Here is a 14,687-nt window from a genome sequence, read left to right on the forward strand (position 1 = left end):
TACTAAATGCTGACTAGGTACTGGTATTTTCCCCCAAAATATGTACCAAGTACCTATAATGGGCCTGCTGTGTGTACTGGGGATACAGCAGTGAACAGACAAAGAACAGACAACACCTTGGCCGCTGTCAAGGGCTGACGCTCTAGTGTGTTGTGGGGGGACCGTGACGGGCATGAAAAGAAACAATATACAGTCTATTGTAAAACGAGGGGGAACCAAGCAAGGAAAGGGCATGGGAGGGTGGTGTGTGCGTGGGGCAGTGTTAAGAGAAGGGGCAGGGACGGCCTCACTAAGAAGGTAACAAAAGAAAGGGTCTGAAGCTGACGAGGAAATGATCATACACGGATCTGTCCTATCTGGGCAGAGTGCTCCAGGTGTCTGGAGGCCTCAGGCAGGTGAGCAGGGCCTCTTGAGGAGCAGCAGCAAGACCTGTGAGATTACAGAGGAGTGAGGCAGCAGGCATGGGCAACCAGGCCGAGTCTGGGGACTTTCCTCTGAGTGAGATGGCTGCCATGGCAGAGCTTTGAGCAGAGGAGGGACCAGGTGCATATGAGGTTCCAGCCGGACTGTCCAGGCTACTGGATGGAGGGTAGATGGCAGGAGCAAGGGTGGAAGTTGGGAGCCCACGCATCCTCATCCTCACAGCAGCCCTGGATGGCACTATCAGTTAGGGGTGCTTTTGGCTGTGGATCACAGAAAGCCTGTATTTTAGGAGCACACACATTCAGGTGTTCACTGTACTCTTCAGAGGTGTAGGGCTGGGCAGCCCGAGCTCTGGTTTGCTAGGGAGTGAGTCTCTCCTTCCTGTTGTTGGCTCTTGCCTTGGGCTCATTGCTTCACAGCTGCAAGATGGCAGCCACTGCTCCTGCCATCACAGCCTCTCACAACTGTGCCCAAAGCAGAGTGGGTGGAGGGAGCAGGAGGCCCTTCTCTTCCTGTGTTCCTGTCTTTTCAGAGTGGAGAATCTTACCCAGAATCCCCTAGCAGACATCCCCCACCATGCCTCTTGGCCAAAACTGGCCCAGAATTACCTACATGCATTCCAGTTCCTGGTATAAGGGAATGGATAACCTAGGCTGGTGTCATCTCCTGGAGCTGCTCCGGCTGCCTCTTGGACCTAGTCGAGGCTCCGTGGCAAGGCAGGAAGGGAGATGGCTGCTGGCTTGGCCACAGGCAGTGCTGGCCCCCGGCAGGTTGCACAATTCTTTTTATAGACTGGGCAACTGAAGATCCGAGAAGCAACAGGGCTTTTCCCAAGGGTGCCCAAGAGTGAGGGGCAGAACCAAGACTTGAACTCAGGCCGGTGAGAGGCAGTGTGGTGCATTGGTTAAATGCCCAGGCACTGCAGGCAGGCCAAGCGGCTGGGTATGTGAATCTTAGCCCCATCATTTCACCCCTCAGTGAGAGTTGAGCCTCAGTTTCCTCATCTGGAAAGTGGGGAACAACAAAACCATAGAGGAGGAGTGAGGATTCAATGAGGTAATGCATATAAAGTGCTGAGTACGGTGCCTGGGACATAGGAAACAGTACATTTGGTGACCAATTTTGTGAGTTATTATTCTATTAATATTATTAGCAGTAGTGGTGTTATTTTCACTGGGCCAGGCTGCTTCTTACAGTGTCATTTGCTTTCCCATAGATGAATTCCGATTCATGCCAAATGGTGGTTGAATTTTCAGCAAGTGATGGAGGCAGATTACCCTGTGCTTGATAGAACTGTTATTACAGTTCTGTGATAAAGACTCATTTTATTCTCATGTAAAGAATTTATGGGGAGGTGGCGGGGAGGTGGGGAGGTTTGTTTTCATCCTTAGTATTCAGAGTGGGCTGCTGCAGACATGGGCTGCCATCTGCGTGTTCCTGGGCTTGACTGCAAAGACGCCCAAGCTTCTCTTGGCTCTCTCCCTGCTGGGATCTTCATGTCCTGGAGCTGGAAGGGCCCCGGGGTGGGGGCGGCGGTGGGGTGGGGTGGGGCGGGGGACTGACTGCAGGTCACCCAAGGAGCTGGGCTAGATCCTGGGTGTGTAGACCCCAGGCCGGGCCTGGCTTGTTCCAAGGCCTTAAGGTGCAGCATGGAGGGGGGGCTCTGCCAGGCGTGGCAGGAATGGGGATCAAGGCAGGAGCTGCCTACTGTGTCCTCAGCCAGCCTCTCTGTTCTGTCCCTGATCTGAACCCCACCTTCCTCCTACATCACCACCATCGTAAGACCACCACTTCTCATGGGGGATCTCTACAAAGTCACCCCTCTCCTGCTTCCCGTTTCCAGGAGTCTTCCTGTAGTCCACTTTGGAGCCTGTCACTGTCCTGCTCATAGCCCAGCCTCTTAGCCTGGCTCATGGCACCCTCACCAGGGAGGTGAATCTCAGCCATTTCCCCCACTCTCCTGCCACACTCTGGCCATACAGGACCCGTGTGGTGACTCTTCGGGGCTGCACGCTGTCCTGTGTGTGGGCTTAGCCCATGCTGTTGCTCCTGGAATGGCATCTTCCCTCTTCTGTCCCTGGCTGCCTCCCCACCCCGCCCCAGCCTTCAAGTCTCATTGGTCATATTTCTGGGGAGCTCTGCCTTTGGCTGGGCTCCTGGGAATAGACTCTGAGACAAAGATTTGCCTGAAGAAGGATTATAAGTGTATCCTCAAGTCTGAAGGTGTCCACCTCCTCCTCTCTGGAACCTGTGAGTGGAACCCTTATGTAGCAAAAGGGATGTTGCAGATGTGAGTATGTGATGGTCTTGACATGGGGGATTGTCTGGGTGGGCCCCGTGTCATCACAGGGGTCCTTGTAAGATGTAATCAGGAGGTCAGAGAAAGGGAGACGTGATGCAAAAAGCAGAGAGCAACTGATTGGAAGATGCTGTGCTGCCAGCCTTGAAGATGGAGGATGGGGCCATGAACCAAGGAATGCAGGTGGCCCCTAGAAGCTGGAAGAGGCAAGGAAGCGGGTTCTCCTCCGGAGCCTCTAGGAGAAGTGTGGTCCTTTTGGCACACTTTATACTTCCAACCTCCCAAACTGTCAGATAACAAATCTGTGTTGCTCTTAGGCTCTGACTGTGGTGATTTGTTACAGCGGCGGCAGTGCCCTGGGGTCAACACTGGCAAAGGAGTGAGGGACACAGGGCAGGGCTGCCGTGCCCTCTCAGCACGGATCTCGGCAGGTCCCACAGGGAGCTCTGGAGCTGGGATGGCCTGCAGAGGTGTCCAGAATTGAGGCAGGGGCTGGCTTTTACCCACCGCCATCAGCCACTAGCCACAGAGCTGCCTCCAGGGAGGGTTGTGACCCTGGTGAGGTGCTCCCTTGGCCTAGGGCAGTTCTTGAGGAGAGACTCGCTGCCCTGGGGAGGAGCGCCTTGGTCCTGGAGGGGGAGCAGTGTCCCGTCCTGGGTGGCCTTGTTCTTTCCTCTCAGCATTCTCTTACCACCCGGTGACTCCTGAGCTTCTGGAGTGACCCAGCACAAGGCCTAGCACAGACTCCAGGCTCGAAAGCGTTTAGATGGAACTCCAGCCTGGCTCATGTCCACATGGTCGTCCCGGCCTGCACAGCAGCCCACAGTCATCATCTCCCCTCAGGAAGGCCACACCTGCTTTCCAGGTCGCACCTGCTGGCTTGGCTGAGATGCCACTGTGAGGATAACGACAGCCACTGTTTTCTAGTGCTTCCCTGTGCCAGCCACGACCCTACGCACTCTACACAAATGGACCCATTCATCCCTCACAGCAGCCCAAGGAAGTGAGCGTGACTGGTTTCCCCATTTTCTAGATGAGGAAACTGAGGCACAGAGAGGTGAAGCAACTTGGCCGGGGCCACACACCTAGCAAGTTGGCAGTCTGGCTCCGGAGCCTGAACATGCATTAACCACCATGCGGTTTCCTCCCAAATATGCAGAGCTGCCTGTGACAAGGGACCAGGGTGGGCCTTGAACCCAGGTCCCCTCAGATCTGCTCAAGCCTTGGAGCTGGCACAGTACTGGGGCAGGATGGGTCAGATCATGGGGGCTGGGTTACTGTTCCCAAGTCTGACCTCAAGTGTCCGCAGAGCCTGCTGTTTCCAGAACATCTGTCTAACCAGTGGCTGCATGTGGGTCTCCTGCTTGCTCCCTGCAGAGCCCTGTGGGCCTCACCAGGGCCCTCCTTACTAATGTGGTCATTCTGTCTGAGGAGCAAACTGGGGCTGGTCCTGGACTAAGGCAGCTGGGCCCATCCCACAGAGCAGTGCCCTCCTGGCACCGTCCCACATGGGATAGACCACCCTGACAAACCGCAGAGTCTGCCATCTTGGAACCAAACCCTGGAGAGTCACTGTCTATTGGACTCTTTCCTGACATCATTTGGCAACCAATAGGAGCAAAGCCACTGCTTTTTGTTCCCAAGCAGTGGTCCCAGATAGGGTCCCAGAGAGAAGCAGCAAATTAAAGAGTTCGGAGTTCCAGAGGTGGACAGAACCCAGGTCTGACTTGGCCACGAGTTGGCTGCGACTGTGTGACATTGTCAGGTTTCCCAAGAAGACTTGTCATGTGTGCAACAGAACCAACAGTAGCTAATACTTATTGAGCATCTGCTGGGGGCCAGAGAGTGGCCACATGCTCTCACTTGTCTCTTAATTTGATCTTCTTCATGGTAACCTTATAAGACAGGCAGATATTATTGTCATCCTCATTTTCAGGTGAGGAGGCTGAGGCACAGAGAGGTTAAGTAACTTGCTCAAGGTCACACAGCTGTGCCCTCCCCTGGGAAGCTGGGACTTGAGTCTCTCTTGTTCACCACCTCTGCCCAAGGTGGTTGAAGAATTCAATGAGATAACACATTTAAAGGGCACAGAACACTTTATAACTCTTGGACGAATAACTTCCGAAATAGAAATCTGGTTGGATGGCTTTCCCTAATGAAATGTGTCTTTCTTGGTGCCTGAAGGTTCCCCCACCGCTCCCTGTCCCGTGGGCAGTCACACTCTGCTCTCTTTGGATCCCTTACCTGTCACTGGGTCTTGTGGCCAGGTGTTTCTCGTCTCTTTGGGCTAGGTTTCAGCTATTCTGGTCCCCTGCTTTCTTTTCCAGGAATCCCTCTTTCATACCCGAGACACACTTAACCTGCATGTTCCTGCAGCTTCCCTCATGGATTAGGAACCGTTCTAGAATCTGCCCGCAGCCACCCCTTGCCTGTCCTCGCGAGCCCCACCCTGTCCCCCAGCACCTGCTGTGGCCACTGCGACTCACCTCCTCCCGGGCAGGGCTTACTCTCCTGAGCACTGACTTGAGCCGTCCCACATTCTGGAATGTTCCATTTTCCCTTCCCCACCGCCGGCTGACTCTCGCTCACTCTCCCTTCTCATCAGAGATGCCACTTTCTCCAGGAAGCACCCCCCACGCCAGTCAGGACCACTGCCCCTTCTCTGCACCCATGTGGCCCTCGAGCCACTTTGTCATGCACTGCTCGCACTGTACTGTGAAGGCATGTTGACTGTCCGTACCACTAGACTGCGGGCCCCTCAGGAGCAGGACTGTGTCTGTCTCATCTCCAAGCCCCCCACTGGGACTGCATTTAGTGCGTGCACCCTATGTATGTAGAGCCAGGGACCATCATGGTCCCTCAGGATGGATGGCAGAGCAGAAGACCCCCAGGGAGACAGCAGACGTCAGGAGAAATAGACCCCCCCAGGTGATAGGAGACTCCTGGGGAGGCAGGAGACCCCAGGAGAAATAGGAGACTCCTGAAGTGATAGGAGACCCTTAGGTGACAGGAGACCCCTGGGGTGACAGGAGACCCCTGGGGTGACAGGAGGCCCCTGAGGTGACAGGAGACCCCTGAGGTGACAGGAGACCCCTGGGGTGACAGGAGACCCCTGGGGTGACAGGAGGCCCCTCGGGTGACAGGAGACCCCTGAGGTGACAGGAGAACCCTGGGGTGACAGGAAAACCCTGAGGTGACAGGAGACCCCTGAGGTGATAAGAGATCCCTGGGGTGACAGGAGACCCCTGGGGAGGCAGGAGACCCCTGGGGTGACAGGAGACCCCTGAGGTGACAGGAGAGCCCTGGGGAGGCAGGAGACCCCTGGGGAGGCAGGAGACCCCTGAGGTGACAGGAGACCCCTGGGGTGACAGGAGACCCCTGAGATGATAGGAGACCCCTGGGGACGCAGACCCCTGAGGTGACGGGAGACCCCTGAGGTGACAGGAGACCCCTGGGGAAGCAGGGTGGTGGCTTCCCTGACCTGGCCTGAGCCTTGATCCTAAGGAGGGCAGATGGAGCCTAATTGAGACCCCGGGGCGCGAACAGTCACCCCCTGACTGAAGCCTCAGGTGAACGTGGCCACTGTGGCGTGAAGAACATGAGCGAAGTGTCTGAGTAGTCCCGGGTGTTGGCCCTGAGGGGATCCCGGAGGCCATCTCCCTCAGCACCTTCCCCCCACTACACTTGCAACTGTGACCAAGAGGGGGTGAGGGGCTTCCTCAAGGTCACCCATCAAGTCAGAGGCAGAGCTGGGGCAGGAACTGGAATGTTCTAGGGTATCTTCCAAGCCTTGGCCTGGGCCTCCTTGCCAGCCGGATAAGATGCGCTCTTCAAAGTACGAGAGGGGGCTCTGCAGCCTGCTGTCCCCGGAAGGGATGGCTCCTCCAGTCCCTCTAATGTTATCCTCTCCCTCTGACAGGTGAACCTGGTGCTGGGGGACGGCCGGTCCCTGGGCCTCACGATCCGTGGGGGAGCTGAGTACGGCCTTGGCATTTACATCACTGGCGTGGACCCAGGCTCTGAAGCAGAAGGCAGCGGGCTCAAGGTGAGGGAGGGCCTGAGGGAGGGAAAACTCTGTGCATGGAGCTCTTTGCTGCTGATTTTAAATAGACCTCCAGCAGAGCAATCAGCACCCCACCTTGAGGACTGGTCCCAGCTGGGGAGCCCTCCCTGGCTGCTGTACCTCTAAATTCACAGCTCACAGCAGCAGTGGGGTGGCCGCCTACGCAGTGTGGGCAGCAGGCCAGCGCGAACTTGTCGTGCTGCTGTTTTGCAAACACTGCTGATGGCCTGTGGTGGCCCTGACCTCAGGGTTTGTTACGATGCGTGGAGAGGGAAGAGGAGAGAAAGTGATAAGCTGGGTTGGGGGTGCCCTGGGCAGCTTCAGGCCTGGCATTCAATCCAGACAACCAGCAGTTATCGAAATGGTATTACTGGCTCCCATTTTAAAGAGGGCTAACTGTGTGCCCAGCGTCTGTGGTCCACTTTTCACATGTCATCTAGTTGACTCCTCACGTGACCCTGAGGGGTAGGGTATTACTACCCACATTTTCCAGTTGGGGAAACTGAGACATAGAGAGGTTAAACTGACTTGTCCCAGGCCACACAACTGGTGGGTTGCGGAGCAGACTTTGAACTTAAGCAGTCTGAATTTCAAAGCCCTCACTTAGCACGCTGCAGGGTAGCCCGGGAACTTGCTCAGAGAGACAAGACTGCTCACGGGGACGCTGGACCCAGGACACCAATCACCAAATTAAAGAGCACCATGTGTTTGGGCTAAATCCTGATGCCAGGGATGCCACAGCAGCAGTGATGTGGAGTGGTGACCATGGCACAGGTGGCCTTTGAGCCAGGCCATGGGGAGTGTGAGAGAGAGGGATGGGTAAAGGGGAAGGATGGGAGTGGCTGGCCAAAGGACCATGCGTGTCTGACTGTTGGTGACTGACTAGATGGATGCCTAGTCTGTGTGCAAAGCCAGGGGAATGAAGCACATGATGAGGTTGTATCTTTGTAACAAAGGGCCTTCCTTGCATGCCCTAATATCGGGACATTTCATTTTCCATGCAGACAAGAAGAAAAGGTCACATGTGGCTACCAAGCCACGTCATGGCAGACAGGCTGGAGTACAGAGACGATACGTCTGTCAGGTTCTCTTAGGAAACAGGCATTGTGGGAAGAGCTCCGGGTTTGCAGTAGGGAAGACTAGGTTCAAGTCCCAGTTTTGCTGCTTTTGCTTTCATAGCTGTGTGATCTTGGAGAGTCCCTCCACCTGTCTGGGCTTCCCTTTCCTGTATAATAACACTACGTAAGCCCTCACCAAACACTGAACCTGCTGGCATCTTGATCTTTGATTTCCCAGCCTCTAAAACTGTGAGACATAAATTTCTGTTGTTTATAAGCTACCTAGTCTATGGTACTTTGTTATAGCAGCCCAAAGGGACAGACAGACATCATCATCATCATCATCATTATGGACATAACATCTACCATGTCTCCCCTTTCCCAGTTACTCTTCCAAGTGTTTTACATCATTAACTTGTTTAACCTTGCTTCCCTTTACTATATAATAATAATAGGTAACATTCCTTTCTCAGGGTTATTGCAAAGATCAAATGGGGAATTCTTATTATTATAGTAAACATTGCCACAGATTGTGTTCCTCCAAAATTCATGCATTGAAATCCTTACCCACAAGCTGATAGTATTAGGAGGTGGGGCCTTTGGGAGATGATTAGGTCATGAGGGTGGAGCCCCACGAATGGGATTAGTGCCCTTATAAAAGAGGCTCCAAGAACTGCCTCGCCCCTTCCACCACATGAGGACACAGTAAGAAGGCACAGTCTATGAACCAGGAAGTGGGCCCTCACCAGACACTGAACCTGCTGGCGTCTTGATCTTGGACTTCCAACCTCCAAAACTGTGAGACGTAAATTTCTGTTGCTTATAAGCCACCCAGTCTATGGTACTTTGTTATAGCAGCCCAGATTGACTCAGACAAACATCATTATCATCATTGTTATAGACATGGTAATTTACATGGATCGTGTGTCTTCTTTCCCAGATGCTCTTCCAAGTGCTTTGTCATTAACTTGTTTGACCTCATGATACTCCCGTGAAAGTAGGTTCTGTTGTGAGCACCATTTTATGTCTTTATTTTTAATTTTTGGGGGTGCATAGTAGGTGTGTACATTTGTGGGATACATGAGATGTTTAGATACAGGCATGCAGTGTGTAATAATCACATTGTGGAGAATGGGGTATCCATCCCCTCAAGCATTTACCCTTTGGTGAGCACCATTTTACAGGCTCAGTAGGTGAGGCTCGGAGAGTTGCACAGCCAATGAGAGGGAAAGTCAGGATTCCCATCCAGGAATGAGGAGTCTGGTTCTAGAACTGTGCACATATCCAGGCCAGCCAGATGGGTAGGAGATGTTCCACGGTGTCGGCCAGGTCTAGTTGATTCTGAAACGTGTTGAATCTAGGTGCTTGCTTTGCTTTTAGCAGGTAGGAGTGACGCTTTGTTGGGACTCCAGGGGGAAATAATCTGACAATATTCTGTATGGAATTTTTATTTAATAAATTTATGTTGGAATAATTTTAGACTTAGTGAAAAGTTGCCGAGAGTTCCTGTTTATCCTTCACCCAGCTTCCTCTAATGTTGACATCATGTATAACCGTGGTATATTTGTCAAGACCGAGAAACTAACATCAGTACAATATTGTTAAACAAACTACAGGCCTTATTCACAGTTTCTCCACTCATGTCTTTTTTCTGTTCCAGGATCCAGTGAATCCAGCATACCACATTGCATTTAGTCTGTATGAAGTTTAAATGCCATTTATTTTCCCCAAAAACGTAAAGATTAGAGACAGTTTCTAAACACAGAGTAAAGATTTTGAATAGGTGGAGGAGACTGGGGAGAAGGAAAATGGGGGCAGAGGAAAAGAGATGAAGCAGGATGAGTGATTTCCCAGAACACCTGCTGCATGGGGGTTCAGACCCAGCTACAGGCAGGACACAGACTTGGCTCTGAGCTTCCTGGCAGCCAACACAGAGAGTGAAGCAAGTCAGTGATGTCTGTAAGAGGAAAACAGACCAGCTGTGTTTGAAAAGCCTAGTTATTCCTCCTTCTGAGGCCTCAGAACAGTTTTCCTCTGGTCCCTCCTTGAGAGGTGTTGTGTGGTGCCATAGTGTCCTTGGTGACATAAATGCATGACCAGCTTACGTAACGTTGTTGGTGGTGAGTACCCTCTGATTAAATCCACATTAAGAGAAAGGGAGAGAGGGAGCATTCCAGAGAGACAACACATTAGGTCTTGGCCTGAGAGCACTGAGCATCTCGCCCTCTCTCTCTGATTACTGATGAGTGGTGTCTTTTATTATCCTCTTACCCTTTTATTGAGCAGTTACTATGTCACATACTGAGCTAAATACTTCTTATTCATTATTACACAATTTTTGCAATGATATATTTTTAAAAAGAATGTTCTTCTCGCCAGTTTATAGATGATAGATTTAGGAGCAATGTTAAGCAACTTGTCCAAGGCCACCCAGCTAAGTGCTAGAGCTGAGATTTTAACTCACTCCAGCAAACTCCGAGTCCACGTTCTTAACTACTATGGTATAGTGCCTGTCAGTCCTCGGTTTACAGCTGAAGAAACCAAGACTTATAGATTTAAACTGAGTTGCCCAAGATCAAATTCTTTCTGTTATCAGAGCTGTTATTTAAACCGAGGCCTGACAGAGCCTGGGGTTGCCTTGAGCAGGGAAGGACAGGAGCCCTGGGGCCTCCACTGACCGGCTGTGTGAAGGTGGGCATGTCCTTCCTCTCCCTGGGCCTCAGTCTCCCTGCTTGGACACTTGGGCTAGATGATCTCCGAGAACTTCTCCTAGATCTGTACAGTTTCCTGGCCTGAAAAGTTGCAGAGAGTTCTCTTTACGTAGAGCAAAAATTTTGAATGAGTGGAGGAAATTGGGGCGAAGGAAAATGGGGGACAGGAAAAGAGATGAAGCCTGGATGAGTGATATTCCAGAACACCCTGCTCTGTGGGACAGACCCAGCTACAGGCGGGACACAGACTTGGCTCTGAGCTTCCTGGCAGCCAGCACAAAGAGGGTGCCCAGACACCAGGAATGTTCTTCACTCTGTTTCACCTATAGTTTTCATATTTACAAAGAGATGCCAAAACCAGTAACCAGCTGATAGATCCCTCTTTTGCGTGGAAGGATGTGGACATTCCATGTAAGCATGTGTTTGTGGCTCTCCCTTGCTTTTCCTCTTTCCATTTAGTCTGTGAGTATATATACTCATGACTCTTTTAAGCTAACACTGTACTTTGCAGCTTCTGAGCAAGACAGACACAGTCTCTGACCTCCTCAGCTTATATTCTAGTAAGAAAAACAAAAACAAATTACACAACTGTGTATTTAGTTACAATTGTAATAATACCAAGATGGCAAAGCACATGGAACCAATTGAGTGTACGCCAGGGGAGACCAACCCTGGTCTTGGATATCTGGGAAGACTTCCTGGAGGAGGAAGCATTTCGGTTGAAATTTAAAAGAGAACAAAACTAATTATGTGAAAGAGGAAGTGAGAATTCCAAGCAGAAAGAACAGCAAATGCCAAGTCCCTGAAGTGGAAAGAAGTGTTCCAGTGTGCAGAGGAAGGCCCATGTGGCTGAACGTGGAAAGCCAGGTGGGGAGAAGATGCCTGGGCAATGCTGCTGAGGAAACAGCCTGATCGCACAGGAGATGTAATTCACCCAAGACTGTGCAGCTGTGAAAAGACGATGATCAAGATCTGCAGTTATTAATGTGGAAGGATGTCCGTGGGCTGTTATTAAGTGGGAAACGCGGGCTGCAAAACCACATAGCTAACAGGATTTCATCTGTATTCTATATGAATGCAAAAATATGCATAGAGAAACATCTATGCCAGACCCACACCACAGTGTCAACACTGGTTATCTCAGGTGGTAAGATGAGGGATGATTTTCACTTTATTTATGTCCTTAGGCGGCGTCTGAATGGAGTAAATATTCCTTTTATAATCTTAAAAACAGCAACAATAAAGCAATTTCCATTCGGAAACAAGGCAGAGAAAAAATATTCCGTAGAAGTTTCCACTCACTTTAGTTTGCCTCTCAGTTGCAGGCAATCAAAGGCTTTATTTGCTCATAAAATGCCCGCCTTCAGTAAAGTCCTTTCTATCTTCAATCCCCTCCGCAGTAAAGCATTTTATATTCCTGCCGTTTATTGTACTTTCCCCTCCAAGGCCCCTTGGATATGCTAACACCTGCCTACACTCACTTGGGCATCCAGGACTGATTAATTCTGTTTATTGCCAATGCACTTTCAGTGGAATTAGGCATATTGAAATGGAATAAAGGGGCTTGGCTATGTGGGCAGTGGAGCCAAGAAAAGGTTTTATTTGTAAATAGGGCTCCTTGCTGCTGTGCAGAGCTTCCCTGGAGAGAAAATGTGCCTTTTGCTTTGCTTCCAGCTGCTCAGCCCACTTAGCTCCTGAAGGGCCTGGTTTGAGTCTGGGGCGGGGGATGTCAGGACGGCACTGCCCTAAGTGGAGAAGCACTTGGGGGGTCAGGCAGGTTCTCAGCATTTGCCCTGGGAAGGCCCCGTGGAACCTGGCACCTTCCCACTCCCCCAGTGGGGGCTAACAGCCCTTTGAGAGTTTATCTTCGGATCTCTCTTATTTCTTTGCACCTGCCCCCCAGCTTCAAACCCCACCAAAGAATGGACCACAAAACCTCCTTTGTTCCTTTAAGGACAGCGGAGATAGACTAGCATTTGAAATTAATCATAATGATAGCAGTTGCCATTTATTAACCAGTTATTATGAATCAGGCACTGTACTCAACATGTTAGGTACACTTTTATTTCATCCTACCGGTAGCCCTTTGGCGGACATTAATAACATCATTTAATACATGAACAACTGAGGCTCAGAGAGGTGCAGTAGCTTCCCGGGGATTACACAGGGATCTAGTACCTGGCCTTTTAAGGCCCTCCAAAGGTCATACGCTTTGCTCTGCCACCTTCCTAGCACCCCTAACTTGATTAAATATCAAAAGGCTGCAGAGAGAGGAAATAAAGGACATTGAGTCTTCTTAGAAATCACCAAGCTTCCCAAGCCCAGTGTGGTTCCTGGATCTTGCCTGGCCCACGGCCTCCACACCTGAGTTTCCCCAGGGGTGGGAGCACATTTCATTTCTGCTCCTGGGGGCCAACTGCCATCCTGGCTGAGGCTCCTTGAAACAGGATCTCTGTTCTCATGAATGTCCCAATCTTGGGGTCACTGCTATGCTTGTGGCTACGGTAGCCTCCCAGCACCACCTCCAACACTGGGGATCACATTTCAACATGAGATTCGGAGGGGACAAACATCCAAACTACATCAGTTACTATATAATATTTGTTTAATAAGGATCCTTTAAATGTATTTCGTTTTGTGATTATGGCTGATTTTATGGCAGTCCTAATGAAGGCCCATCCAGTGTCTGGTGCAGAAACAATGTTTCAGTGACTGTGTGGATGACCTGCTGCTCTACAGGTCTGTCACGGGTGCTGGGCTTTGCCAGGAGCCTGACCATATCGACTTCATTGGTGAAGCCAGCCAAGCTGGGGCTGCCCCCTCCACGTACTGGCTTCTGCCAGGGTCTGTTCTCCCCACCTGCCTTCTCTGGACTGAGTCTCTGGACAGCACCCCTGTGCTAAGTATGCACCAAGCAGCAGGTGATCTATATGTGCCATCTCTCTCTACCCAGCTCTAGGAGGTAGGAACTCTGTTTTTTTTAGATGAACTCTCGCTCTATTGCGCAGGCTGGAGTGTAGTGGCGTGATCTCAGCTCACTGCAATCTCCACCCCCAGGTTCAAGCAATTCTCCTGCCTCAGCCTCCTGAGTAGCTGGGATTACAGGTGCCTGCTACCACACCTGGCTAATTTTTTTTTGTATTTTTAGTAGAAACAGGATTTAACCATGTTGGCCAGGCTGGTCTCAAACTCCTGACCTCAAGTGATCCGCCCGCCTTGGCCTCCCAAAGTGCTGGGATTACGGATGTGAGCCACCATGCCTGGCTGAAACTCTTAACCCATCTATAAATTGGGAGCACTTGTTTAATGAATGTCTCTTCTCCCAGATCATGGCTACATGAGGTAAAGAATGAATGTTCTTTACACATCATATTCCCTGCCCAAGACAGCACCTGGCACATAGTAAGTATCCGGGAAATTGTTCTTGTCTTGAAGAAGTGACTGTGGAGAAGGCAGGCCCTGAGCCAGGTGTCTTTGACTCCAAAGCTCCTATCTTGAGCACTGTCTCCTTTGCATCCTGGCCTGAACACAGCACAGAGCAGGCATTTTTGTTTGAGAAGTGTGAGTGGTTTTCCCACTCACCTAGGTTGTGAATTGAGCAATCAGACCCTGTCTCTCAGAGATGCTTGCCTTTGGGCTAAAGAAGGCTGGGTAGCAGCCTGGCCCACAGTGAGGTTTGCTCATCACACATGCTCTCTGGACATTAGGTGCCATCTTCAGCTCCTCCCTGATGGAGGGCAGATGGCCGGAATCAGTCTACACTCACAGATCTCAGCTGCCAACCCTCCATTTCACACATGGGGATGCTGAGGGCCAGAAGGAAGGAAAGGACTGGCTGAGAGAAGGGCCCAGAGCTCTGGGCCCCCAGCATAGAGCCCCGTTGCCATCAGGCAGTTTGGCTTTGTCTGCTGATTCCATCCTGATGCTTCTGCTGGGAGGCGAGAGCAAGCCTGACAGACTCTCCACACCTGCTTCCTGTTTCTTCATGGAGGAAGGGGTGTGGTTACTGTGTTTGTTTTGCATTGCTATAAAGGAATACCTGAGGCTGGGTAATTTATAAAGAAAAGAGGTTTATCTTGGCTCATGGTTCTGCAGGCTGTACAAAGAGCATGGTGCTGGCATCTGCTTCTGGT

The 14,687-nt window shown here is 51.1% G+C and overlaps 1 protein-coding gene across 8 annotated transcripts in view; it reads left to right on the forward strand.

Annotated features, from left to right (window-relative positions):
- Positions 1-14,687, forward strand: part of WHRN (whirlin) — a 105,041-nt gene that overhangs the window by 33,439 nt on the left and 56,915 nt on the right. For 5 of the 8 annotated variants that reach the window (XM_063787563.1, XM_016961520.4, XM_016961522.4 and 2 more), the window contains one exon: positions 6,642-6,767. The exons of the other annotated variants lie outside the window; for them this stretch is intronic. In XM_063787563.1, coding sequence (XP_063643633.1) covers positions 6,642-6,767 — 126 coding nt within the window. The remainder of the gene's footprint in view (positions 1-6,641; positions 6,768-14,687) is intronic. 8 annotated transcript variants of the gene reach the window in all.

This window comes from Pan troglodytes, chromosome 11 (assembly GCF_028858775.2).
Source record: "Pan troglodytes isolate AG18354 chromosome 11, NHGRI_mPanTro3-v2.0_pri, whole genome shotgun sequence".
Lineage (NCBI taxonomy): Eukaryota > Metazoa > Chordata > Mammalia > Primates > Hominidae > Pan > Pan troglodytes.